The following is a 21,853-nucleotide window of genomic DNA, read 5'->3' on the forward strand; positions in this document are numbered from 1 at the left end:
GATATAATATCAAGAGAACAACCATCCAATCATGTTATCTACCCATGGGTTAAGTTTGATATGTAATTCGAAAATCTTAAATAAAAAAATAATGATTTTTTTTTCATGTTTAACTCTTAACTTATGAAATTATATTTCCATCACATATTTATTTTTACAGGATAACGATCGTTTACTGTTAAGAATATATGCTTTAAATAAAAAGAAAAATTAGAATAAATGTTTAGATTTATTATTGTATCGATAATTAATTAAATTATAATTGCATTAACCCTACCTTATGAATTAAGGAAATATATTATATATTAATTAAAAAAAGTGAAACAGGGGCCAAAATCATAATTTCAGGAGATTTAGGAAAGTAGATATTTTCCAGATCATGGGGGGGGGCCTCAAGTAGTTGCCATATCTGATAAAAAAATCAATAAGTAAAATAGAGGCCTGTCGTACAGTTCGCGATCACATAAGTACTCTTTAATTTTCTCAAAGCTGCGGTCGCCGCTTTCTCGATCTCATCATAATATCTCTGTGTCTGATTTGGTAAGCAACATCAAACGTTTTCTTAATTTGAGAGATCAAGGTTTCGGTTGTTTCAATTTGTAGGGCTTTTCCTCTTCGTTTCGTGCTTCGATTTCTAGGTTTTTCACTTTCGATTTCGCATTATATAGCCGAATTTCCAGTGATTACCCCAGAATTTCAGTATCTTCTATCGATTTTTATCTCTTCTTTCTATTCATTCGGTTTTTGATTTCGTATTATCTTTAGATCTGAAATTCGTTTGGCTTAGGGTTTGAATTTGTGTTCTTCTAAATTTTTGAAAATTAAAAAACAAATTGAATTGATTGTATACTAGAATTAGGGTTTACTGGAAGTCATTAAGGGGATTTGAATTGCGATTATTGCTTTTAGTTAAGTATAGATTCTGTTAAGTTTATATGGCGGCTGGGAGACATGGGGGTTACCGTGACAATGAATTCAGAGACCGAGAGGCTGATTTTGAAGTGTCAAGGCGTGAATATGCTTATTCCAAAGAGGAATATGACTATGAGCGGATTAGGAATAGTCATCATGAAAACAACAAGCGGGGTCGAGTTCGTTATTTGAGAGATAGGGTTAGACAAAAGGATATCAAAGAGAGGGAAGTGATGACAAATGCTGGTTATCACTCCTCATCTAGTAGGAGTGATTCAGGTGGTGGCCGTAATAGTCATGAGCCAAAGCAAAAGGAGTTTCTAGTTAAGGCTATTGATAAGGAGCCTGGTGAGTTGTCAAGTGAAAGTGGGTCTGATGATGCAACTGAGATTAACTCTGTATCGAAAGGTAAGGATAATGAAGTATCCAAGGTGGTAGAGAATGGGATTCAATCTCCTTTGGAAAGAAAAAGGAAATTTTCTCCTATAGTGTGGGATAGAGATGATAATGATATAAGTAAAAGTAGGAACCCACTGATTGTCACGACTCTTCCCCCTCCACCACCTTTGCCCAAGACATATCACAAATCACCTAATGTTGTTCCAGATGGAGGTGTACATGTATCCCCCCTGAAGAGTTGGATAAACCCAGATTTGCAGTCTATTTCACTAATTGATCCACCTGTTCTACCTAGGTCAGTTGAATATGATACTTCTGAGTCTCCTGTAGGGTTGTCTTCTTCACCATCAAAAGAACAACAAGGGGGTAACGTTCAGGAATTGGAGCGTTTAGATGACGAAGACTATGTACCAATGCGGAATATATCTTCTTCGAGATGGGCAGCTGGAAACAGTTCTCCTGTTGATGAAGGTGAAATTTTAGAAGATGAGGAAGTTCCTAAAAGGAGGAAGAAAATGCCTCTTTCAGAGTCTTTGCAAACCAGATTACGAAACAAATCCATTAGTCCTGAGCTTGTGGAGCTTAAGAGAACAGGGTCTGAAAGGGCTAGATCCAGGTCATCTGAATCTGATGAACGAGGCAGCCACGCTAGATCTTTGAGTGGAGATGATTATCTTGGTAATGATTCCGAGAAGGATGATAGCATAGAGATTGATGAGGAGCGGAACCATGATAATATTAGTGTTAGTGGGTCTGATGCTAATTTAGATGATGAAACTGACTCTCGTGAGACTTCAGAACCTGCAGCACCTCCTCAAAGAAGTATAAATATGCTTCAGGGGTGTAGAAGTGTTGATGAGTTTGAGAGGCTAAACAAGATAGATGAGGGCACTTACGGTGTTGTATATAGAGCTAAAGATAAAAAAACTGGGGAAATTGTAGCCTTGAAGAAGGTAAAGATGGAAAAGGAAAGAGAAGGTTTTCCATTGACTTCTCTTAGAGAAATAAACATCCTTCTTTCTTTTCATCATCCATCAATTGTTGATGTTAAAGAAGTTGTTGTAGGGAGTAACTTAGATAGCATTTTTATGGTGATGGAATATATGGAACATGATCTAAAAGGACTGATGGAGGCAATGAAGCAGCCATTCAGTCAGAGTGAAGTGAAATGCCTCATGCTCCAGCTATTAGAGGGTGTCAAGTATCTTCATGATAACTGGGTGCTTCATAGAGATTTGAAGACTTCAAACCTACTTTTGAATAATAGGGGTGAGTTGAAGATCTGTGACTTTGGTTTGGCTCGTCAATATGGGAGTCCATTGAAACCATATACTCATTTGGTGGTTACTCTTTGGTACAGGTGAGTTGCACTTTTCTGATCCCCCCTTTTATGCTTACATTGTTTACATAGGTGTAGTCATTTGCATTTCATGTATTTTGATCTTCCTTCTCCCTGTTTGTTGTTGTTAGATATGTTGTTGAACATGTGCATATATGCTGTTTGTTGGTGTCATTGTGTCGGTCTGTTTCTTTTGAACTCTTTTTCAGTTGTGATTTGCTGTTGTATTATTAACTTCTTGATCTTATGCTGATATTCTGCCATGATGACCCGTCGTGTAATAATTGTATGGTACTTGCTAGTTTTGGATGGTTGTGCATACATGTTTGCTGTCATTATAATTGTTGTTATCTGCTTAACTCTCAGTTCAGTGAAAAACAATTCTCTGACTTATTCAGCATGCGTCTTTCGCCCTTTTTTGGCATTATCATATATATGGTTTTTGAATTTTTACCATGTTCTTTTTTCTTAAAGACAAACACAATAATATATGTTCTCACATCTTCAGGGCACCAGAACTTTTATTGGGTGCAAAACAATATTCAACTGCAATTGACATGTGGTCATTGGGGTGTATCATGGCTGAACTATTGTCTAAGGAGCCACTGTTCAATGGCAAAACTGAATTTGATCAACTCGACAAGGTTAATTATCTTCAATACATCAGGTGTAGGTAAACTATGTTCAATGCCTGTGTTGTTAAGTGGCCCTAGTAATCATTTGTGGTATCTTATGGTTACAGATTTTCAGAATCCTCGGCACCCCAAATGAGACAATTTGGCCGGGATTTTCAAAGCTGCCTGGTGTGAAGGTCAACTTTGTCAAGCATCAGTAAGTGTCAATGTTTATTTATTTATTTATTTTTTTGCGACCAAGTTGACCATTGCATTGAGGCATTCTTATTCTTGCCACTGTTTTCCCAGGCTTCCAGCTTTGGGAGATTCTGATCTGGCTATCTGGCCTCCATTGGTGATATTTTACTTGCACAGCTTTTTCTTGCTTGTTTGTATTAATTGCTGACTTTTCCTTGCAGGTATAACCTGCTGCGTAAAAAATTCCCAGCAACATCTTTCACTGGATCGCCAGTTCTATCTGATGCTGGGTTTGACTTGTTGAACAAACTCTTAACATATGATCCTGAGAAGGTAAACTTCTAACTATCTCTAGCACCTGTTTAATACTGTCTGGTTTGACTTGATACTTAAGGTCACGGTACTTTTTGCAGAGAATAACAGCTGATGCTGCCCTTAATCATGATTGGTTCCACGAGGTTCCTCTTCCTAAGTCCAAAGATTTTATGCCTACCTTTCCTGCTCAACATGCTCAAGACAGGTATGTGATTCTGAGTTTGAAACGTTTTGATTTTTGTAGTAATTTCTTCCTTTACATATATAATATATTAGTTTTTGGTTATTGTCAGGCGCATGCGAAGAATTATGAAGAGTCCAGATCCTTTGGAAGAGCAGCGTAGGAAGGAGCTGCAACAAGGGGAGCTAGGGACAGGTGGTTTGTTTGGCTAATAGAATTATAATTTGCCAACTGTGTCAAAGATCCCATGCTTTAAATTTTCAAAGTAGGCAAACGCACACAGTTGAGGTGAGGGACATGCATTCAACAGAAGTTGCGATCATTGCTTGTCAGACAATCATTCATGCTGTTTTTTAGCAGGCAACTGTTGTGATTTGGGTGGAAAACTATTTGCCACCTACCTTCCAACAAGATTTCTTGCAGGTTATCTTTGTCCTCTGGCTCCAGGAATCATGTAGAAAAGCATCTGTGATACTGCTTACATCGCAAGGTGTGGTGTTATAGCTTTTCTTCTTGAAAATATCAGTTTCGGCTGGAACTTGTGTATGTAACATATTCTTATTGGCACATTGTAAAACATTATCTTGAAATTTGGTTTTAAATTAGAAAATTATGGAATTTACTACCCGCTATCATTTTTAATATTCACATTGTGTTTGCAAGAGACGGTTGGTGTGAAGTGGAGGGGACGTTGTTAGCTTTTCATTGACGAACAAATTGACAGTAACCATTATGCTTTAAAGGTAATTATCAATTCATATCTGCAGAATGTCACGTGGGATAAGGACTTTGCTGTCTTCAGTGTGAACATTGTTGTGCTAGTATACTCTTGATATGCAGCGGTATGTTTCAGATGTTGTACTATTGATATTTTTCTTTGCCACACTCTCTTGAAAAGTTTTGGCATTGTGGAGAAGATGATTTTGCATGTGGAGTGATCTTATAGGCAGGATTTATCAGGAAGATCTGTAGGATCCGTTCTAAAATGCTGTTAATGGAACAGTGTGATATTTGATTAAGAATGTCAAGATTAAAGAAAAAAAAGGTATCTGATAAACATTGACAGATTTGTGGTACTGCCAACTTTCATTACTGCAAATATTGAGCTCACCTCTCTATTTTGTTTTGACTACGATTTGTTTTACTTTTAAGATCACAATGGGATGGGATTTTCAAACAAAGAAGGCAACTGTCCTATTGGACGATTGTGTTTTATGTGCTTTTCATCTAAACACGACTAAACTTCTGCTTACACTTACCATGAATATCTAGTTGATATGATTTCAACCGATAATTTGAGAATTCAAGTTACTCTTATAAGAAAGCCATTTGCCTTAGTGAAGAAAGAATTTATTGTCTGCAACTTCATGTCTGTATTTCTCCACTTGTCTCTGGGTGCTGGACTCTTATTTTGCACTTCATGGCACTGAGAAAACTTGACACATTAATGTGTAAAGATCAAATAGTTAATTTTTTGCCCATGTATTCTTTTTCACATTGATGATGGTATGAGAAGTTTCAGACTTCATTAGCTGCAGAAATTTTTATGACATTGTCTGCCAATGACACTGCAGTCTCAAATCAAGCAGGTTGAGGAGGTTACCTGTATTCTCTGGATTTTATAGAACTTCCAATTAGTTGTTCCTTCAGTCTCAATAGAGGTACCATACGAATTTGCTTTGTTGTCCACGTATTAGATATATTCTTGGTATGCAATTATTTAATTCTCAATCTAATTTGGTATCAACTTTTCATCAAAGTGATGGTTAATATGTCCAATAAAGTGTTAACCTTAAAAAGCATTAAATTTACTGGATAGATGAAACACAATAAAAAAATGATGATGAAAATGGGGGGTAGATTCATTCGGATGCACCTAATGATATTTATGCAATGATCTGTTGGTGTTCATTTATTGGTGTCATTGCTGCTGTGTAGGCTGAAGCAGATCATATACTCTAAAGTTTCACATTCTAAATATTGTTATTGTTTTGGAGGAGCAGGTAGATTAGGTTATTATATGATAAATAATATGTATTTCTGAAGTAATGCCATATCTCTTAGGGTTCAAACTTGGGATGTATAGTATTCTACTATTTGTATAAATATAGTAGTTGCTGCAAGAAGTGCATTAAATTCATGTATACAAAAGTATAATTTGAAAAATCTCCTTGATCTTGCAGTGGTGATTAGCTGATTATCATACTGAGTATTTGCTAAGTTGTGTGGAGTTTGGAGCTGTACTTTTATGAAATTGACAAGATGTGGAATTTGCTAGTGACAATTTTGTAGTAGGAGTTGTATGGCTTGCTCGCCTGCTCTGCTTTTAGATGCAGCCATACTATAGTAGTTTGGAGTGATATATTATTATTTTAGAAGTCGACAGTCCGGTTCTAAATATTTTTGAGTCACTTTTGCTCATTCTTTCTGATGTGATTTTATTTTAGGCAAGGGTGGAAGAATGGGTTGCTTGGAGATGGAAAACCGTGAAGCGTCTGTCGGCATCCCATTCACGAAATCCATGACCTGAAAGGTACTAAAAGAAGTGAACTTGCAATATTGAATCTAACAGATATTAGAGAAGTGTGTTTGTTATCCCATCAACGCGATCTTGATTTTGGTCCAGAGTTGAGTTGCCCAGTAATCGATGATTTTGATTGCTTGAACCATGTTTGTCTCGTGCTCTGTTCAGTTTTCACTGCAAATTGGGAGCGATGCTATACCGCAAATCAAGGCAATCCATTATAGTTCAAACACAAGTTTAATCAATGAATAATACTAAACAACAAATAAAGTAATTTGTTAAGTATAGAATTATTTTGTAATTTTTTTAATTCTGTGAATGAAATACTGGAAAATATTGTTTATCCAGAGTGTCACTTCCATTATTCCTGAATTGGCTAATTTTGTGTCGATGAGGCTGCTTGAGAAATTTGAACCCTGTTCATTTGATCGGGGTTTTACCTATGATAAATTTGAAACGAATTTGGCAACAACAATACATAACACACAAATGTAGTTTAATCATGTGATAAACATAACTTTGATATCTGGAATCAGTAAGGGTCTCGGGCGAGGAAACCATAAGGAGCCGCATCCTCCACTTTCAGGCCAACGGATATATTGTTCTATGTATGAAATGTGTTAAGTAACAGCATCCACTCAAAAACTTTGCTTCTCTCAGTTTGTGTTTTCCTCTCTCCTTTATCCGGGCAATTTCCAAGATTTATACTGATCTTTCTCCATTCTTGAGCATGGTTGCTGTGATTGCCCATCAGTATGTATGTTGTGAGGTGGTCATGGTTTCGACTTTTTAAACCTGAATAATTTCAGGGGATGTAGTGAGAGCAGACATGACAGAGGGATCAACTAGTACCGAGAACTATGGTCTTTCCAAGTACAAATGTAACCAGAGAGAGTTCAATGAAGAAGATTGTTGTGATAAGAGTCCTGTCAACCGTCCATCCAAATATGGTAATGCCTCCAGGATTTGTCTGCAAATACAATACTGCACAACCAAGAGATGTTCATTGTTAGAAAGCCCTAATCATCAATTCAATACATGTTTATTTGCCCAAGCATATATAATGACCAGCAGGCAGAAAAAAGTATAAATAATGATGGAGTAGGCATATCTGTCTTAAAACCCAAGAAGGGGTTACAAAAATATCAGTCAGCAGGCACTTAAATCAATGGAGAGAAATTTTATACAAGTTACATGCCAAGACCTCAAACAATGCTTTGTTTGTCCTAGTTTGCCATGTCTAAGTATATTAGAAATATAAAATAATTTTAGCACACAAAACAACTTCCCAGTAATATGCAATATTAGTGTTGGACTAAAACAATATGAGAAGAGACATAACATCAATAAAACTATATGTACTTAATTATAATTTTGAATTAAGGGTAAAGTAATATTCATGATATATCATCTAGATACTCAAATGTGTATTTAAAATTGGATACATATAGCATTGCTCATATAATATAATGTTATGGAACACTTAAAATACTAAGTGGTCTCACCTCATTAGCCTGTGGGTTCCTTTCTATTTATCTCTCGTGCAGAGAAGGTTATAAAGAAAAATGGCAAATTTGTTTCAACCCTCATGCTCAAAACTTGCAGATACAATCAGCAGTAGTTGAAAGCTACCTGATCATTTTGTTGCTAATATATTTCTCCTAATAATGTTGCAAGCAATAACTTATATATGAAAAGGCATCTAAAATTTACTCACATCAACTTACGACTAATAGAAAGTATTTCCTCAAGTAACAGAAGATTGTAGCCCAAGATAGAGAAAAAAGATTCCAATTCCATACCAAAGGCTTGTCTCTTGTGATATGAGGACATATAAGAAGCCAGTTGAGCGCTTGTTGGCATTGCAAGATAATCCAAAGACTCCAAATCACTTTCAGAATAATTCATATGCAATGAGTTCAATGAAGCAGAGGCTTCCAAGTTCCCCCCACTGTTTGACATTCTCAGTTGAGATGCATCAGTAGAGCTGCATGTTGCCACTGCATGCCATCTACTCGCCAGCGATGCAGTGTTTTGGGCCCTATGAGAAATTCTTGTTGCTGCATGTAAGCAAATGATTATGCCAACAACCTGAACGATTGAGGATGCCTAGAAATGTCAAGAAAAAAAAGACAAAGAGATTAAAGTTTGAATGTATGGAGCTGCTAAGCTCTAGAGCACACAAGAACAAGAAGAGATTTGCCTGGTTACTCTCATTGCACAAGGTAAAGGTTATCTAAGTTAATAAAACTATATACACCCAGTTTTGAGTACCCAATTAGGTATTCAGATGATGTGTCACTATGTAATTGAGTGATTTTAAATTAAAGATAGAGTAACACTCAATGATATGATGACTCATCATCTATGTATCAAATTGAATACTCATAACTGGTTGCATATAATATTGCTCGTCTACTTAAAGAGCTTGGAAGGTGAAACCACTAAGATCCACATACAGTATATTAGGAAATATATTGAGAAAAGAAAAAAAACATGAACTTACTGCAAAATCACCACCATTAATGTACGTAATTTTTCCACTGTAGCCTGTAGTCTGGAAAAGAGTTACAAATAGGCTTGCTGTGACAACTACGAACTCTAAAATGAGATAAATTCGAAATCTGTGGCTTATCTTAGTGAGATGATAACATAGACGCCTGTGCTCCTCTATTAATACTAAAATGTCAGACTCCCTTTCCATGAGCTTTGGATAGTCTTCAAAGTGAATAACTTGCAAGTTGCAGACTAGATGAAACAATAAGCTGGCTGATAGAGATATCATACTCAAGTAAGTCCAGGATACAATCAAAGCTAAACAAATTGCAGTAGACAGCCACCATGATTCATGATGAACATATAAAATTCGGATGACCTCGCGTACAGTCTTCAGAATAAAACATGGTAATGACCACATTACAAGCAAGCGTACGGAACCCTGTGAAAATACATTATCCAAACCAAGTCTTACATTACAACACAGACTGGAATATTATCAGTTATACTAATTCTTCTGTCTAATTCAACTAAACAAGTCATTTTGGAATAGAATGCATTAGGGAGCAACACTATCTGGTCAAGAAGTTACAGCATGAGAAAGGTTGATAGTCAATTAAGCCACAATTACAAACCAATCAGGGCCAGTACAAGCATCCTATTCCTGCATTATAACTATTCAGGCCATAATTTGAAATTTTATAAACAGTATATTTCAATTTTAGGGAAGGTTTTCAAATCCTCACAAGTCATTTTCTGGTGGCTGAAACTCATGAAAGGGTGTATGAGACTAAGAACAAAATATACAAGTTTGAAAGAATTTGGTTTTCAGACCAAGTTGAGACCTTCTATATACAAAAACATTGCAACTTTGAGAAGCACATCATGGCCAGATGGGAATCCTCCGAATCTTACAAAAATTTCATGAATATATCAGTCCAATATTTCGGATTTATAAGTAGTTCTTAAGTTACAATTAGAATTCCAATACTACAAACTAAGAGTCTAAAAACTTAATCTTAACGTACATGCCCTGGAAATTAAAGTAACCCATTTCTGTTTTGAACAAGTTCGATTAAATTGCAATAGTAATGCTTACCCTTATCTGCTGAATATATTGATGGCTGAAGCGAGCCATTTGGCCACTGTAACGATCAACGAAGAGAAACCTCCTGATACCATACTTACGAAGATTATGCGAGAGACAGAGCAGCGAAACAGCCGCAACACAGGCCTGAGAGGCCACAATAACCAGCTCAAAATCCTTAACTTGACCCTTCCCACACCCGGGGCAATTGGAGAGTTCAAGTATCACAACTGGGAGTAACACTCCTATAAGTAGAAAAGCAGACCAAGACAAGACAAAACCCAAAACTGAAGACTGGCTAAAACCCAGAACAGACAGAAAATTTTCAAGCCTTTTGAGCTTCTTGTCAAGATCGGTTTCTTGACTCCCCTTATGATCATGGCTTTGGTTTGGGTGGCGGTTTGTGTTTGAATTGAGAAGAGGTAGCTGAGCAGGAGGTGGGTCTCTTTGTTGTACGTTTATATGAGGATCAGCCATGAATTTACCACCAGAATAGAACTCAAGTTTTAGATTTTACTTTTTATCCAGAAATAGTGACATTTCTAATTCTATTAACGGGTTTCAGGATCAGACAAGACTTGAGATTGAGATTTTCTCAGAGATAGAAACTGATTGAATTGAAGGAATAGAAGATAAAAAAATACAGAGACAGTTGGTGTTCAATCATAGATCCAGCTATCATCCATTTTCCTCCTGCCGGTTTCTTGTATTTGAATCAAACCCAGATGGAGCATTAACCATTTTCATTATTTTATTTATTACCATTAATTAAAATTTTCAGACGTCAAATTGTTGACAAATTTGTGATCAAAAGGTGGAGTAGAGATGAGTTGGAAGGAATATGGGGGTTGTGATTGGGAAGTAGATAGAATATGATAGGATGGCACGTACAGGATTAAAAGGCCGTAGATTTTTGCTGCCTTAATAATAATATTTTCGATTGAAAAGCTGTCTACTGGGAAACTGGAATAATTCTTTTCTTGTTTTTGGGTTTAATTTAATTTAAGTGATAAAAAAGACAAGAATCGGAGGCAGAGATAAATATAATGAGCAACACAACATACTACAAGTTACCCAGCGCCGTATTCTATGTCGTGAAGCTATTCACGTTCTAGGCTGTAAGACGGGAGTCATCCCGTCTACTAAAACCACAAATTATTCATATCTAATTTCAAAATTTTAAATTAAAAATATATTTTATATTTTTTTAATATTAAATACATGTTTTTATATTATTTTTAAAAATATAAAAAAAATTTCTTATATTTTTAATTAATTACTATAATATCATAATTATACAAAATAAAATAAAAACATTATTTTTTATCATTCAAATCCTTAATTTCTTTTGATAATTTTTTATGGTAATTGAATCTTTATTATATATTATATTATATTATATTCAATAATTAATTAAATATTTTATATTTAAATTGTTAATCCGAATATTTATAAAAAATATTAAAATTATATTTGATATTATTGTATTTTTAGAAACTTATTATTGACTACGTGTTGTATTAAACTCGTATATAAATGTTTCCTATTTTTTTTTTGTATCTAAATTTTATAATTTTTTTTATAAATATATTTTTCATTATTTATCATATTAATTCGGTATAATTCTTGTATCGTTTTTTACTCCTACCTTTAGTCATTAGAAGTTCTTCCTCTCCTGAATTTAATAATATTTAAGCTTAGTGACAATTTTATTTCATGAAATATGGTTTTCTTACCATTTTTCTTATATGGTTTCTTAATAAAATTTATGAAATATTTATTTAGTATAAGTTGAGAAGACATTAATATCTTTTATTTTATAATAATGTTATATATGTGTAATTTTTTATATAATTTAAATATATAGATAATATATTATTATATAATTAAATATTATTTTAATTTTAATTTAAAATTATCTTATCACATAATAATATATTTTTTACTTAATTAAATTATATAATAAAAAATTATACTCCTAACTCTATTGTTTACTTTGTATTCAAGCAATTTATAAGAGGCGCACTATCCTTCCCTCGTTATTAAAATACTGACATTTCCCCCGTCAGTTACTCACCAACGAATTCATTGCTTTTTGCTTAGATTTTTATGTTAACAGATCTTATTCTTTTCATCAATTATGTGATGCCTGGTTATTTACATCAATGATTTTAAAATTAGGTTGAACCGGTCGACTAAATTAGAAATTAGTTTTAAATTTGATCTTGTTAATATAAAAAAATAGTGTTTTTATTGACCTAATTAAAAACAGAGTTTGATCAGATAAATCGATCAAAAATCAAATTTGACTAAGTTTGATCAAAATTTTAAATATTTTTTAAAATTTTAATTATTTTTAAGTTGTTTGATTATTTTTTATTAGACTAGATAAACGTTTGCAAAGGAAAAGAAGTTTAAATATAAAATAAAACAGAAAAAAAATATTTTAGAAAACATTGAAATGTTTTCTATAAATAATAATTTATAAAATTATGTTTTTTTGGTATTATGAGATTGAAATTTTTTTATTTTAATTATTTTATTAAAATTAAATGAATGATTATTACTCCTTAAAAAAGATATATTCTAATCTTCATATATTTAAGAGTCTTAATTGATTTTATTTTTTATAAAATTTTAAGTAAAATCTATTTATTATAATATGATAATAAATTAAACTAGTTGATTTTTTAATTAAACTGATCAAACTGGTTAAACTATGAACTAATGATATAATTGATTTGATCTTTAATCTGATTTTAAAAATATTGGCTTCAATCTAAATATGTCTTACTCTATTTTTAATTGTTTTTTGATAATAAAAAAATAAAAAAACTAAAAAAAGACAAACCAAGGGATGATAAGAACAAAAATATATAAAATAGTTAAAATAAAAATAAATTTATCATATACCATACAAAACGAGGAAAGATACCTTTATACTGACAAAACTAACGTTCGTGTTTGTGAACGGGCGTGACAGAACGTACCCTTATACGGATAAAACTAAGGTTTGTATTTTACAAATGGGTGTAAAAATAGATTTTTTAAACTTAACGTGTAGAAATTTAATATAGTGAAGTTTAGGTGGAAAATTGTGATTAGACGTAATAATATTTATTGCTCGACCAATGATGATGATGAAAATCTTAGATGCACTGGGTACTTTAGATTGTTGGAGTTCGCTGCAAATTCTTTGTAAGAAAATCTGATGCACACAACTATTGGAAAGACAGAAATTGGCTTCAATTCAGGAAATTCTTGACAATGGAGATTGGCTTGTGATTTGTTACACAAATTGATGTGTAATAAAGTGATGTTGTGATCCTTTCATTTTCATGACCAGAAGCTCTCCCATTAATGGCCAGCCAACAGTTCTTCCATTCCCCAAGTGGCTTCTCCTCCCAAACATACATCTACCACAGCCCCCGCCCCTCCGTTCCTCTTCCTCCTCTAACAACTCCTCTCTCCGTCACTTCCTACCTCTTCTCCCTCCTTAATTCCCATCCTCCGCCGCCACACGCCGCCGCCCTCGTTGACGCCCTCACTCGCCGCCATATTCTCTACTCTGACTTCGTCCTTAACATCAAAACCCTTGCCTTCTTTCTCAAAACCAAGTTCAACCTCTCCAACAACGACACCGCTTTTGTTCTCTCCCGCAATTCGATCCACTTACCCATTCTTTACTTTTCTCTCTTTTCCATTGGTGTCACCGTCTCTCCTTCAAATCCCGCCAATACCAAACCGGAGATTCTCCGCCTAATTCAGCTTTCGAAACCGGTCATTGCGTTTGCCACGTCAGACACTGCTGATAAAATCCCTTCGCTTAAATACGGTACCGTTCTTCTCGACTCGCCCGTGTTTGAATCTTACGTGACGACCCAAGTGGATGAACGGGATTTGGATTCTGAGCTGGACGCGGTACGTGTTTCGCAGTCAGATCCGGCGGCGATTTTATACTCTTCGGGGACGACGGGGATGATCAAAGGGGTGGTTTTGACTCAACGGAACTGGATAGCTTCGTTGGCGGGAGCTCATGCGGTTCGTACAGTGAGGGAGACTCCCGCTGTTGCGCTGTGTGCGGTTCCATTTTTCCATGTCTACGGGTTTCGGTATTGCGTGACGGCGTTGGCGTTGGGGCAGAGTTTGGTGAGCATGGAAAGGTTTGAATTTGGAATTTTCATGAGAACCATCGAAGAGTTGAGAGTTAGCCACGTGGCAGTGTCCCCACCCATCGTTCTTATGATGGCTGAAGACCGTCGTTCGATGGACTGTTACGAGTTAAGCAAGCTTGAAGGTTTGGCCTGTGGTGGAGCCCCTCTGACGTTGAGCGTTATTAAAAAATTTAAAAAACGTTTACCTCAAGTTCAGCTAGCTCAGGTTAGTAATTTGATTTGGAATATTCAGAATGGAATCTAGTGTTGACGATGATAAAGTTTTATGATGCAGGGATATGGGCTGACTGAATCAACTGGCCGAATTTTTGGAACGATTGGTCCAGAAGAATGCCAGGTAATCGGAGCAACAGGAAAGCTTGCACCGAATTGCGAAGCTAAAATTGTTGACCCTGATACAGGCATTGCTCAGCCTCCTGGAAAACCTGGAGAGCTTTGGCTCAGGGGATCATTAATTATGAAGGGTAACTTCTTGTAATATTCTCAACAATCAAATTTGTTTATTTCACATTCCAGGATTGTTCTTTCTTGTCTATGTGCTTGTATTTACTTGCAGTTACATCACGGGGTTTTTTTCATTTTACAGGTTATATTGGTGATGAAGAAGCAACTGCTAATATTCTGGATTCGGAGGGTTGGTTAAGAACTGGGGATCTTTGTTACATAGACAGTGAGGGATTTCTGTTTTATGTGGACAGGATAAAAGAGATGATCAAATACAGAGGGTACCAGGTTGGACTTGAAACCCTTTTTATGCGCTTTTATTTCATAAACAATTATGAATGTATGTTCATGTTGCATTAGGTTGCCCCTGCTGAACTGGAGCATCTGCTTCTATCTCATCCGGATATAGCCGATGCAGCTGTGGTCCCGTATGTCTATAGCTTCTTGCTTAGTTATGGTTCAATGGATCAAATTATGTATAAATAGCATCATATGGCAGGTACCCAGATGAGCTAGCAGGTCAGGTACCAGTGGCTTTTATGGTGAGAAAAGGCGGAAGAAACATTGATGAATCACAAATCATGGATTTCATAAACAAACAGGTGTGCTTTATGATTATAGAATGTGTAGTTCTGACAACCGTTTTCACTTCTTAATCTCTTGGAAATTCATGCTGTAGGTTGCTCCATACAAGAGAATCCGACAGGTTAATTTCATTAATGCTCTTCCCAGGAATGCGACAGGTAAGGTGCTGAGGAAGGAATTAGTCAAACTTGCACAATCAAATCCTATCTCTAAGTTGTGAAATTTTTAGAAATTCTGCATTCAATGATCATTGTTATCTATTATCTTCTCAGAATAACTATGATAATCAGATACCGATGTTGCTAGAAATATATTGTTGGGTCAATTTGCTTGTGGTATTCCCATTTGTAAAGTCCATGTGATCCTTTGAAATGCACAGATGTGCCTTCAGCATAAAAGAATTTTGGGCGATCTGACCCAGTAGCTAAAATAACTACACTGTTTATGACTGAGAAGAAAGAAGAAAAGAACAAAAAAAGTGCCTGCTGCCAGATGTAATTTGTGATTTTTTACGTAGGGAAGGTCAGACTCAAAGCCATTCTACATATCATATTTTCATGTTCTGTAACATTTATTGAAGATGATTACTATTGCACAAGTTTGACAAAGGAAAATGGAAAATGGTATACACTAGCTGGTTGTACTAGATATAACAAAAAGATGCTAAGGCCTCGTTTCAGCTAAATCCATCAGATGGAAATACTATTGGGGATTCCACGACCGGTCACTCCTGGACCTGATGAACGAAGAAGCAGTTCATAAGGGGGAATGCCTGCACCGCATCTGCTTTTAAGCTGGATATTCTTATTTCTATCATTGATTATCTTCTCAATCTCCTCTAGCTTGGCAGAGAATTTCTCATACATGTTCAGAACTTCATGGTCATTGATCCAACGGCTGTGCAGTTGGTTCATTTGACCCAGGTACTCTTCATCTGCAGAGTGAGTTGACAATGTGTCTTGGACAGCCATAACCTTGGTGGCTTGAAGTTGAGTAGGTAAAGATGACAGAAAAATGTGCTGAGGGTTTGAAATAAATTTCTCATAACCAGGTTCATTTTCTTGTGGGATGAGTCTTCTCATCAGAGTGGGACGGTTGGGGACATATCCCCCGAAAGGGTACTGCCCAAAGTTTATGGCTGCATGCTGACCAGAAGCAACCCAGATCATTATTGTAATTATCTTGGACAAGTCCTCTTTGGTGTTGAGGGTTGGCCACCAGGGTTCATTCCTTTTGTCATAGTGCCCTCTGTTCTTGATCTCATTCCACCATGCTTGAAGTTCGACATCAGATGTGATGGAATTAGGCTCTAAGTAGAAGTGTCCTACATAGGATTTTACCCACTCCTCTATCGCAGACCATACAAGGAGTCCATCTGATGCATAAGGATAGTCTTCGATCACAAGTTTTACACCACAGGGCATTGAAGGATCCTCCTCAGCCAGGCCCCTGAGCAGTTTTATCAGCAGGTGATTACAATCTTTAGTTTTAAGAAACTGGAAGCGTAAAACGACAAATAATTATGGGTTTAAGGCATCAGAAACTAACCGTCGAATGAGATCTGCAGGCAATGCTTCCAAATCAAACCTCCACATATTCTTGTAGGCTGCAGAGCTTACCTCCATGGCATATTTTCCCGGACCGAACGATGCCTCAATTATTCCTCCTCCATTTATTAAACTTTGCCGTGCAAGTGCATTAATTTCGAGCGTGTAGCGCATATGAGGATGAAGCAACTTGTAAATAGGATGCATTGAGCTAAGATGTCTGTGTGTTGCAATTATGTATGATTCCATTGAAGCATGAGTTCTCAACCTGTAAAATCCAAATTTGATATTCGTGTTCATGGTTTTATATCTATTTAGAACAATTATAATTTTGAAAAAATTTTATAGCAATATTGAGCAAATGGGTGCACACTTTTAAGTATATACATAATATGTCATTATGTGATTAGAGATTACTTTATAAATAATGTTATATGTATCCATTTTGTGCACACAAATAAGTACACACATGATGTGTGACACATCAGTGCATATCAATTTGTGTACTTAAAGTGAGTACACATAGTTTTATTATTATTTTATTTTTAATTTAAAATCGATTAATATACCTATCATGTGTGTACCAATTTGTGTACTCAAAGTAGATAAATATAGTTTTATTGTAAGAAATTCAAATTTGCTGCAAGTAAACCAGTAATTATTTACCAGTGATTTACTAGTTGATGGACTCCCGCATCGACTGAGCAAACGTGAGCTTTGGCTAGCTTCCAAATCCAATAGGATGTAGCATCATGTCCATGAGTGTAAACACGTTTATTCCCAGGCGATGAAGATGTTGGAGGAAGTGAAAGTTCAATCGCTATTGGCTTCAGAATACTCTTCTTGTTATAGAAAAAAACTGTCCTGGAGGCATAAGCTTTTCTCTTCGGCAAAGAATTTATTTTTTCGATAAACGGCAAAAGCATGTCATGGTAATCAAGAATAAACAATCTCTTCTCCTCAATAGCCTGTGTCAACAGATGCTGGAGAGTTAAAATTGGGAAAACAGAAAGCTCCTCTGCAACAAAGCATAAAGGAAGATGTTCTGTTTTAACTTGGAAGAGGACCGTGAAGCCTAATGGCCGGTTTAAAGTTTCAGATTAATAATCTGATGACAGGTCATAATTTGCCTTATCTGCAAATTTATGCCCCAGTGATTTCACATGTAAATTGTAAGGCGTTCATTAAATGAAACAGATCAAAAGGGGGATGAATTTTTCACTTATCTTATCAATACCTTTTCAACACTCATTCCATTAAGTTCTTCCTCTATCAGTTCCTTTGTGATTGCTGATTCTGGAGGTCCATAAACAGCAGGATCTAGTTTACTGAGAATTGGGAGTTCCTGCAATAAAACAGCACTTGAAAATTCCCATGCGATGACTAAGCAGAACATAGAAAAAAATTGACAGAAATTGTTGAATATTACCTTCAAAATCTCAATGTTCACAGGGTTGACCCCAGCCAAAGTCTGGCGAGCAAACTCATTGTCTCGCAGCCATGCAAACCTGTCACCTGAACGAAGTAACAAAAAAAAGGTGCAGCAATGATTAAGATTTCCTTCAATGCCTATAGAAATTATTGAAAAGTAGATGTGGTCTGAGATTGTAATGTAAAGCTCTATAGAGAAAGATAATTAGTGCATGGACAACTTACGTTTTATAACAGCTGGGATTTCATATTTCAATAACTTTTGGCTAGCGTAGAGAACCTGATTCATCACATTTAAAGGATTCCCCTTTGTGTTTTGTTCATCATCTTTTAAAACGACACCATTGTCATACAACTTATCAATATCAGAAAAACAAGTGAAGGGGATGTCCGAACTTGACAAGGTAGCAGCAATAGATGGTATAAGATTATGAAGCACAGCTTTCAACCTTCCAGCAGAGAAAGTGTTCTGCTTAATCTCCTCAAAAGTTTCATCACGAGGCACATACACAGGATGGGGCTTTTCGATTCTACTCTCAGAACAAGGATCTAAACAAATTCACGAACAAATTTCCTTTTAAACATTCATTCTATAACAAGAAAAATGCAACAAAATAGTCATACTCTTAAGAACAGAATACCTGTCTTGGATGGAGGTCGGCCAGTTCTACAACGCCGAGGATACGGCCATTCCTCATTGCCCAGAACGGGTCTAGCAAGATCTTGATCTTTATCAGGATTTCCCAAATCATTGTATACATCATAATCATAAATTCTATCATGAGCCTTTCTAAGTCCTTTTCCATTACCACGAATGCTCATTAAATCTTCATGTCTTAGATCTCTGATACCAGCTGGTGTTTGTGATGGTAGATATGCCTATTTTCCCACAATCATAATGTACACATTCAAAGCCATTCATTAAACTTTAATGGAAACAAACAAAGGGAAAAGGACAAATAGTAAAATTGTTTGGTAGTTCTCACTTGATTTCTGAAGATTATTCTACTCTCAGGATTATCATTCCGGGAATGGATCCATGTGTTTGCAGGGAAGAAGATGGGGCCTCCATCAAAACCGCGAACAATAACCTCCAACAAGTAAAACTCCTTGCTATGAAGATTTGTTATAAGAACAGCGCCAGGATTACCAAAATCAGATGGCACGCTGAAATCAGCACCATACTCAACAATGTTAAAATCACTTGCTGGCTTCGGCAACCAACCCCTCACTGAAGATTCCACACTCTTCCCTGAACTTGTAACTGCAAGAACAACAAGACAAGTTACTTGATTGTGTTAAAAAAACAGAAAGAAATCTTTAAGCAGCAATATCCCTGGTTCTCTGAAGAACTGATGAGTTCAAGTGCAAAGAGAAACGAGTTATCAAGAGTTGAAAAAGAAAACAAGGTAATAAACCAGGATCAATCTCTTCACTTATGAGCTGAATCATGATTCCTTGACCAATCCCATTAATGAAATACTCCCACTGATCCTCTATCTTATCAACGAGCTTTTCTTTCATCTTCTTCCTGACAGTGAGCACTGCTTTCACGTTAACCATCCCTTCTTTTTCACTAGGACGAGAAACTAAGAACGACCCATTAACGTCCTTTCTCTCCACCGACTTTTCAGCAGTTTCCGTAGCTTTGTTTTGGTCACTATTCACAACGGCCTGAATCGGCCCGAAGGTGGAACGGGCCACTCGGGTCTGCCTGGAAAGAACAGTTTTCCCGGCTCCGGAGATGGCCGGAGCTCGGCGGAAAGCAGGGCCAGTCAAGAGCTGAACTTTGAAAGCTGAAGACATTGGCTTCACCGCATACAACTTCTGCTCTTCGGTCTGTTCAGGTCAACACTAAAATGTAGACAGAACAGAACAGGTGATTTACCATTGGCTGAGATGACATATACAAACAGTATTAACAGGCAAAGAAATACCATTCTCACTATGAAGGGCGTGGGAGATACGAACGTATGAGATGGAAATAAAGTCAGATATGTGGTAAGAGTGGTCAGATGGCAATAGCATATAGGGAGGTGAAATAAAATGATTTGAAGGAGCGTATAAATAGAGTAAGTATGATGTGCATATATAAAGAAATCTTAACCATTTTACATAAACAAATTTTATTCAATCCGAAACGGAAAACAAAAAAAGGTATATTTTAATTTTAGATTAAAAATATTATTTATGATAGGGAGAAAGAGGCTATTTATGACAAATATTTGGTCAAAAAGGTAATTTACCCATTGAAAATGGAAGCTAGTTGACTTCATCTTACTGAGTGAACGAAAGTGGGTAATAAGAACAAAGCATAATCTCATAATTTAATGGGCTGATTAAAGATTGGATAATATAAAATAAATAATAATAAAAATTATATGAGTACTATTTTATATTTAATTATTAATTATTTAATAATATATTATTATTTAATAATTAAAGTATTCATGTTTCTTTCCTTCTTTCTTCCATGTCCACCTTTACATTTAATAATGCTTTCACAAACACGTGAAAAGTGATTGTGAAAGAGAAATTTGCATCCACCATTACAAAATTTTTTATTTTTCTTATAACATGTAAAATATAAAAAGAAATATAGAAACCAAATATTAAGTATGGCTTGGTGGTGTATTGGTGCTGCCCACACCATGAAATGACTGACCCACTTAAAAAAAAATTCAATAAAAATTATATACACTTATTTTATTTATATATATATATATATATATATAATATTATTTAAAAAAAATTTGCTAAATGATATATTGATGTTAGTGTATAGTTTTAAATGGTTCGATTGTGATTCATCTCATTCAAAACGCAAACCGGCTTTCATATCATAACTTTTAGGTTGAATTGGTCCAACTGATGCTCTGGTTTTCAAGTAAACTGCTTGAGATTAGACATGGGATGTTAATATATTACTAATTTAAAGAAGCAGCACGACCCATTTCACCCAACTCAGGATCCAGCTGCGCTTGTCTGTTTCCAACACAAAACTCCATAAACAAAACAAGTAAATTTTGTCTTCAATGAGAAAACATGACAATTTCCCCACATTCATACAGATTTTTTAATAATAATTTACTTAATCATATTTTAGTATGATTTCAGCTGCTCTCTAATTTTGCAGTAGATCCAAGTTAGGTAGCATGCATCATAGTATTACATTATAATATCATCTACATAGGATACTTCAAATGTTAGTTTTCATGCTTTCTATCCTTCCAAGGTTATCACTTTTCAACTATAACCAAATTCAATCTTCTCTAATCAGCATGTAAATGCCCCCCTTATGTTTAGATAAATCTCGTATCGCCAAATGACAGAGAGATATGATAGGTATGATAGATACCTATATATATTTTATATTGTTTAAAAATGATAAAAAAATTTGATTAAATAATTTATAAATTTTTAAACTATCAAAACGTATTTTATATTATAAAATTCTAAAACAAAATTATAATATATTATATTTTTAAAATAGACAATATTTTTACGTTAGGATGGACTGTCAAACTAAGATGTAATAGAACTCAGAGACTAGGAAATGCACTTAAAAGTGGGATACGGAAATGCCATGGCTACATGTGGCAGATA

General features: G+C 35.4%; 4 protein-coding genes across 34 annotated transcripts; 2 read left to right on the forward strand and 2 right to left on the reverse strand.

Moving 5' to 3' along the window:
- Positions 1–416: 416 nt before the first annotated feature.
- Positions 417–6,624, forward strand: LOC123214628 (cyclin-dependent kinase G-2). Of its 28 annotated transcripts, none has more exons than XM_044634527.1 (9): positions 420–2,671; positions 3,159–3,294; positions 3,393–3,481; positions 3,684–3,795; positions 3,876–3,982; positions 4,071–4,448; positions 4,622–4,701; positions 5,533–5,619; positions 6,406–6,624. In XM_044634527.1, exons 1-6 carry the CDS (start codon positions 936–938, stop codon positions 4,168–4,170), a joined length of 2,280 nt encoding a protein of 759 aa, XP_044490462.1. In that variant the 5' UTR covers positions 420–935; the 3' UTR covers positions 4,171–4,448; positions 4,622–4,701; positions 5,533–5,619; positions 6,406–6,624. The 28 variants fall into 28 exon arrangements, with proteins under 28 accessions (XP_044490469.1, XP_044490470.1, XP_044490462.1 ...); XM_044634528.1 differs by having other exon boundaries at positions 5,548–5,619; XM_044634529.1 differs by lacking the exon at positions 4,622–4,701 and adding an exon at positions 4,726–4,800 and having other exon boundaries at positions 6,142–6,624.
- Positions 6,625–6,882: 258 nt separating this feature from the next.
- LOC123214632 lies at positions 6,883–10,794 on the reverse strand. 2 transcript variants are annotated; one of them, XM_044634536.1, is made up of 4 exons: positions 10,078–10,791; positions 8,989–9,420; positions 8,285–8,591; positions 6,883–7,466 (listed from the first exon to the last, which is right to left on the reverse strand). In XM_044634536.1, exons 1-4 carry the CDS (start codon positions 10,540–10,542, stop codon positions 7,324–7,326), a joined length of 1,347 nt encoding a protein of 448 aa, XP_044490471.1. In that variant the 5' UTR covers positions 10,543–10,791; the 3' UTR covers positions 6,883–7,323. The 2 variants fall into 2 exon arrangements, with proteins under 2 accessions (XP_044490471.1, XP_044490472.1); XM_044634537.1 differs by having other exon boundaries at positions 7,274–7,466; positions 8,200–8,591; positions 10,078–10,794.
- A 2,420-nt stretch (positions 10,795–13,214) lies between these two features.
- On the forward strand, positions 13,215–15,883 carry LOC123213757 (4-coumarate--CoA ligase-like 9). 3 transcript variants are annotated; one of them, XM_044633288.1, is made up of 7 exons: positions 13,215–14,445; positions 14,515–14,704; positions 14,827–14,972; positions 15,045–15,112; positions 15,184–15,286; positions 15,364–15,427; positions 15,649–15,883. In XM_044633288.1, the coding sequence occupies exons 1-7, from the start codon at positions 13,426–13,428 to the stop codon at positions 15,663–15,665; spliced, it is 1,608 nt and encodes a 535-aa protein (XP_044489223.1). In that variant the 5' UTR covers positions 13,215–13,425; the 3' UTR covers positions 15,666–15,883. The 3 variants fall into 3 exon arrangements, with proteins under 3 accessions (XP_044489223.1, XP_044489222.1, XP_044489224.1); XM_044633287.1 differs by lacking the exon at positions 15,649–15,883 and having other exon boundaries at positions 15,364–15,607; XM_044633289.1 differs by lacking the exons at positions 15,364–15,427; positions 15,649–15,883 and having other exon boundaries at positions 15,192–15,274.
- Positions 15,820–20,110, reverse strand: LOC123213756 (lipoxygenase 6, chloroplastic). The gene is made up of 9 exons (XM_044633286.1): positions 19,666–20,110; positions 19,234–19,511; positions 18,889–19,126; positions 18,473–18,796; positions 18,246–18,331; positions 18,054–18,161; positions 17,483–17,784; positions 16,818–17,084; positions 15,820–16,718 (listed from the first exon to the last, which is right to left on the reverse strand). The coding sequence occupies exons 1-9, from the start codon at positions 20,051–20,053 to the stop codon at positions 15,959–15,961; spliced, it is 2,751 nt and encodes a 916-aa protein (XP_044489221.1). The 5' UTR covers positions 20,054–20,110; the 3' UTR covers positions 15,820–15,958.
- Between the last annotated feature and the right edge of the window lie 1,743 nt (positions 20,111–21,853).

The sequence above is a fragment of the Mangifera indica genome, chromosome 4 (genome assembly GCF_011075055.1).
Source record: "Mangifera indica cultivar Alphonso chromosome 4, CATAS_Mindica_2.1, whole genome shotgun sequence".
NCBI classification, from domain to species: domain Eukaryota; kingdom Viridiplantae; phylum Streptophyta; class Magnoliopsida; order Sapindales; family Anacardiaceae; genus Mangifera; species Mangifera indica.

What these genes read in the sequence shown, in the direction of transcription:
- LOC123214628 (XM_044634507.1), top strand. Translation starts at nt 936, where the DNA reads ATGGCGGCTGGGAGACATGGGGGTTACCGTGACAATGAATTCAGAGAC. An exon ending in AATTTGATCAACTCGACAAG is followed by an intron (nt 3,295 to 3,392) that starts GTTAATTATCTT and finishes TTATGGTTACAG; the next exon opens with ATTTTCAGAATCCTCGGCAC. An exon ending in GCTCAACATGCTCAAGACAG is followed by an intron (nt 3,983 to 4,070) that starts GTATGTGATTCT and finishes GGTTATTGTCAG; the next exon opens with GCGCATGCGAAGAATTATGA.
- LOC123214632 (XM_044634536.1), bottom strand. Translation starts at nt 10,542, where the DNA reads ATGGCTGATCCTCATATAAACGTACAACAAAGAGACCCACCTCCTGCT. An exon ending in TTAATGGTGGTGATTTTGCA is followed by an intron (nt 8,592 to 8,988) that starts GTAAGTTCATGT and finishes TGACATTTCTAG; the next exon opens with GCATCCTCAATCGTTCAGGT. An exon ending in TCACAAGAGACAAGCCTTTG is followed by an intron (nt 7,467 to 8,284) that starts GTATGGAATTGG and finishes TTGGTTGTGCAG; the next exon opens with TATTGTATTTGCAGACAAAT.
- LOC123213757 (XM_044633287.1), top strand. Translation starts at nt 13,426, where the DNA reads ATGGCCAGCCAACAGTTCTTCCATTCCCCAAGTGGCTTCTCCTCCCAA. An exon ending in GGGATCATTAATTATGAAGG is followed by an intron (nt 14,705 to 14,826) that starts GTAACTTCTTGT and finishes TTCATTTTACAG; the next exon opens with GTTATATTGGTGATGAAGAA. An exon ending in TGGATTTCATAAACAAACAG is followed by an intron (nt 15,287 to 15,363) that starts GTGTGCTTTATG and finishes TTCATGCTGTAG; the next exon opens with GTTGCTCCATACAAGAGAAT.
- LOC123213756 (XM_044633286.1), bottom strand. Translation starts at nt 20,053, where the DNA reads ATGTCTTCAGCTTTCAAAGTTCAGCTCTTGACTGGCCCTGCTTTCCGC. An exon ending in AATCCCAGCTGTTATAAAAC is followed by an intron (nt 18,332 to 18,472) that starts GTAAGTTGTCCA and finishes TACTTCGTTCAG; the next exon opens with GTGACAGGTTTGCATGGCTG. An exon ending in ATGGAATGAGTGTTGAAAAG is followed by an intron (nt 17,785 to 18,053) that starts GTATTGATAAGA and finishes CTGTTGACACAG; the next exon opens with GCTATTGAGGAGAAGAGATT.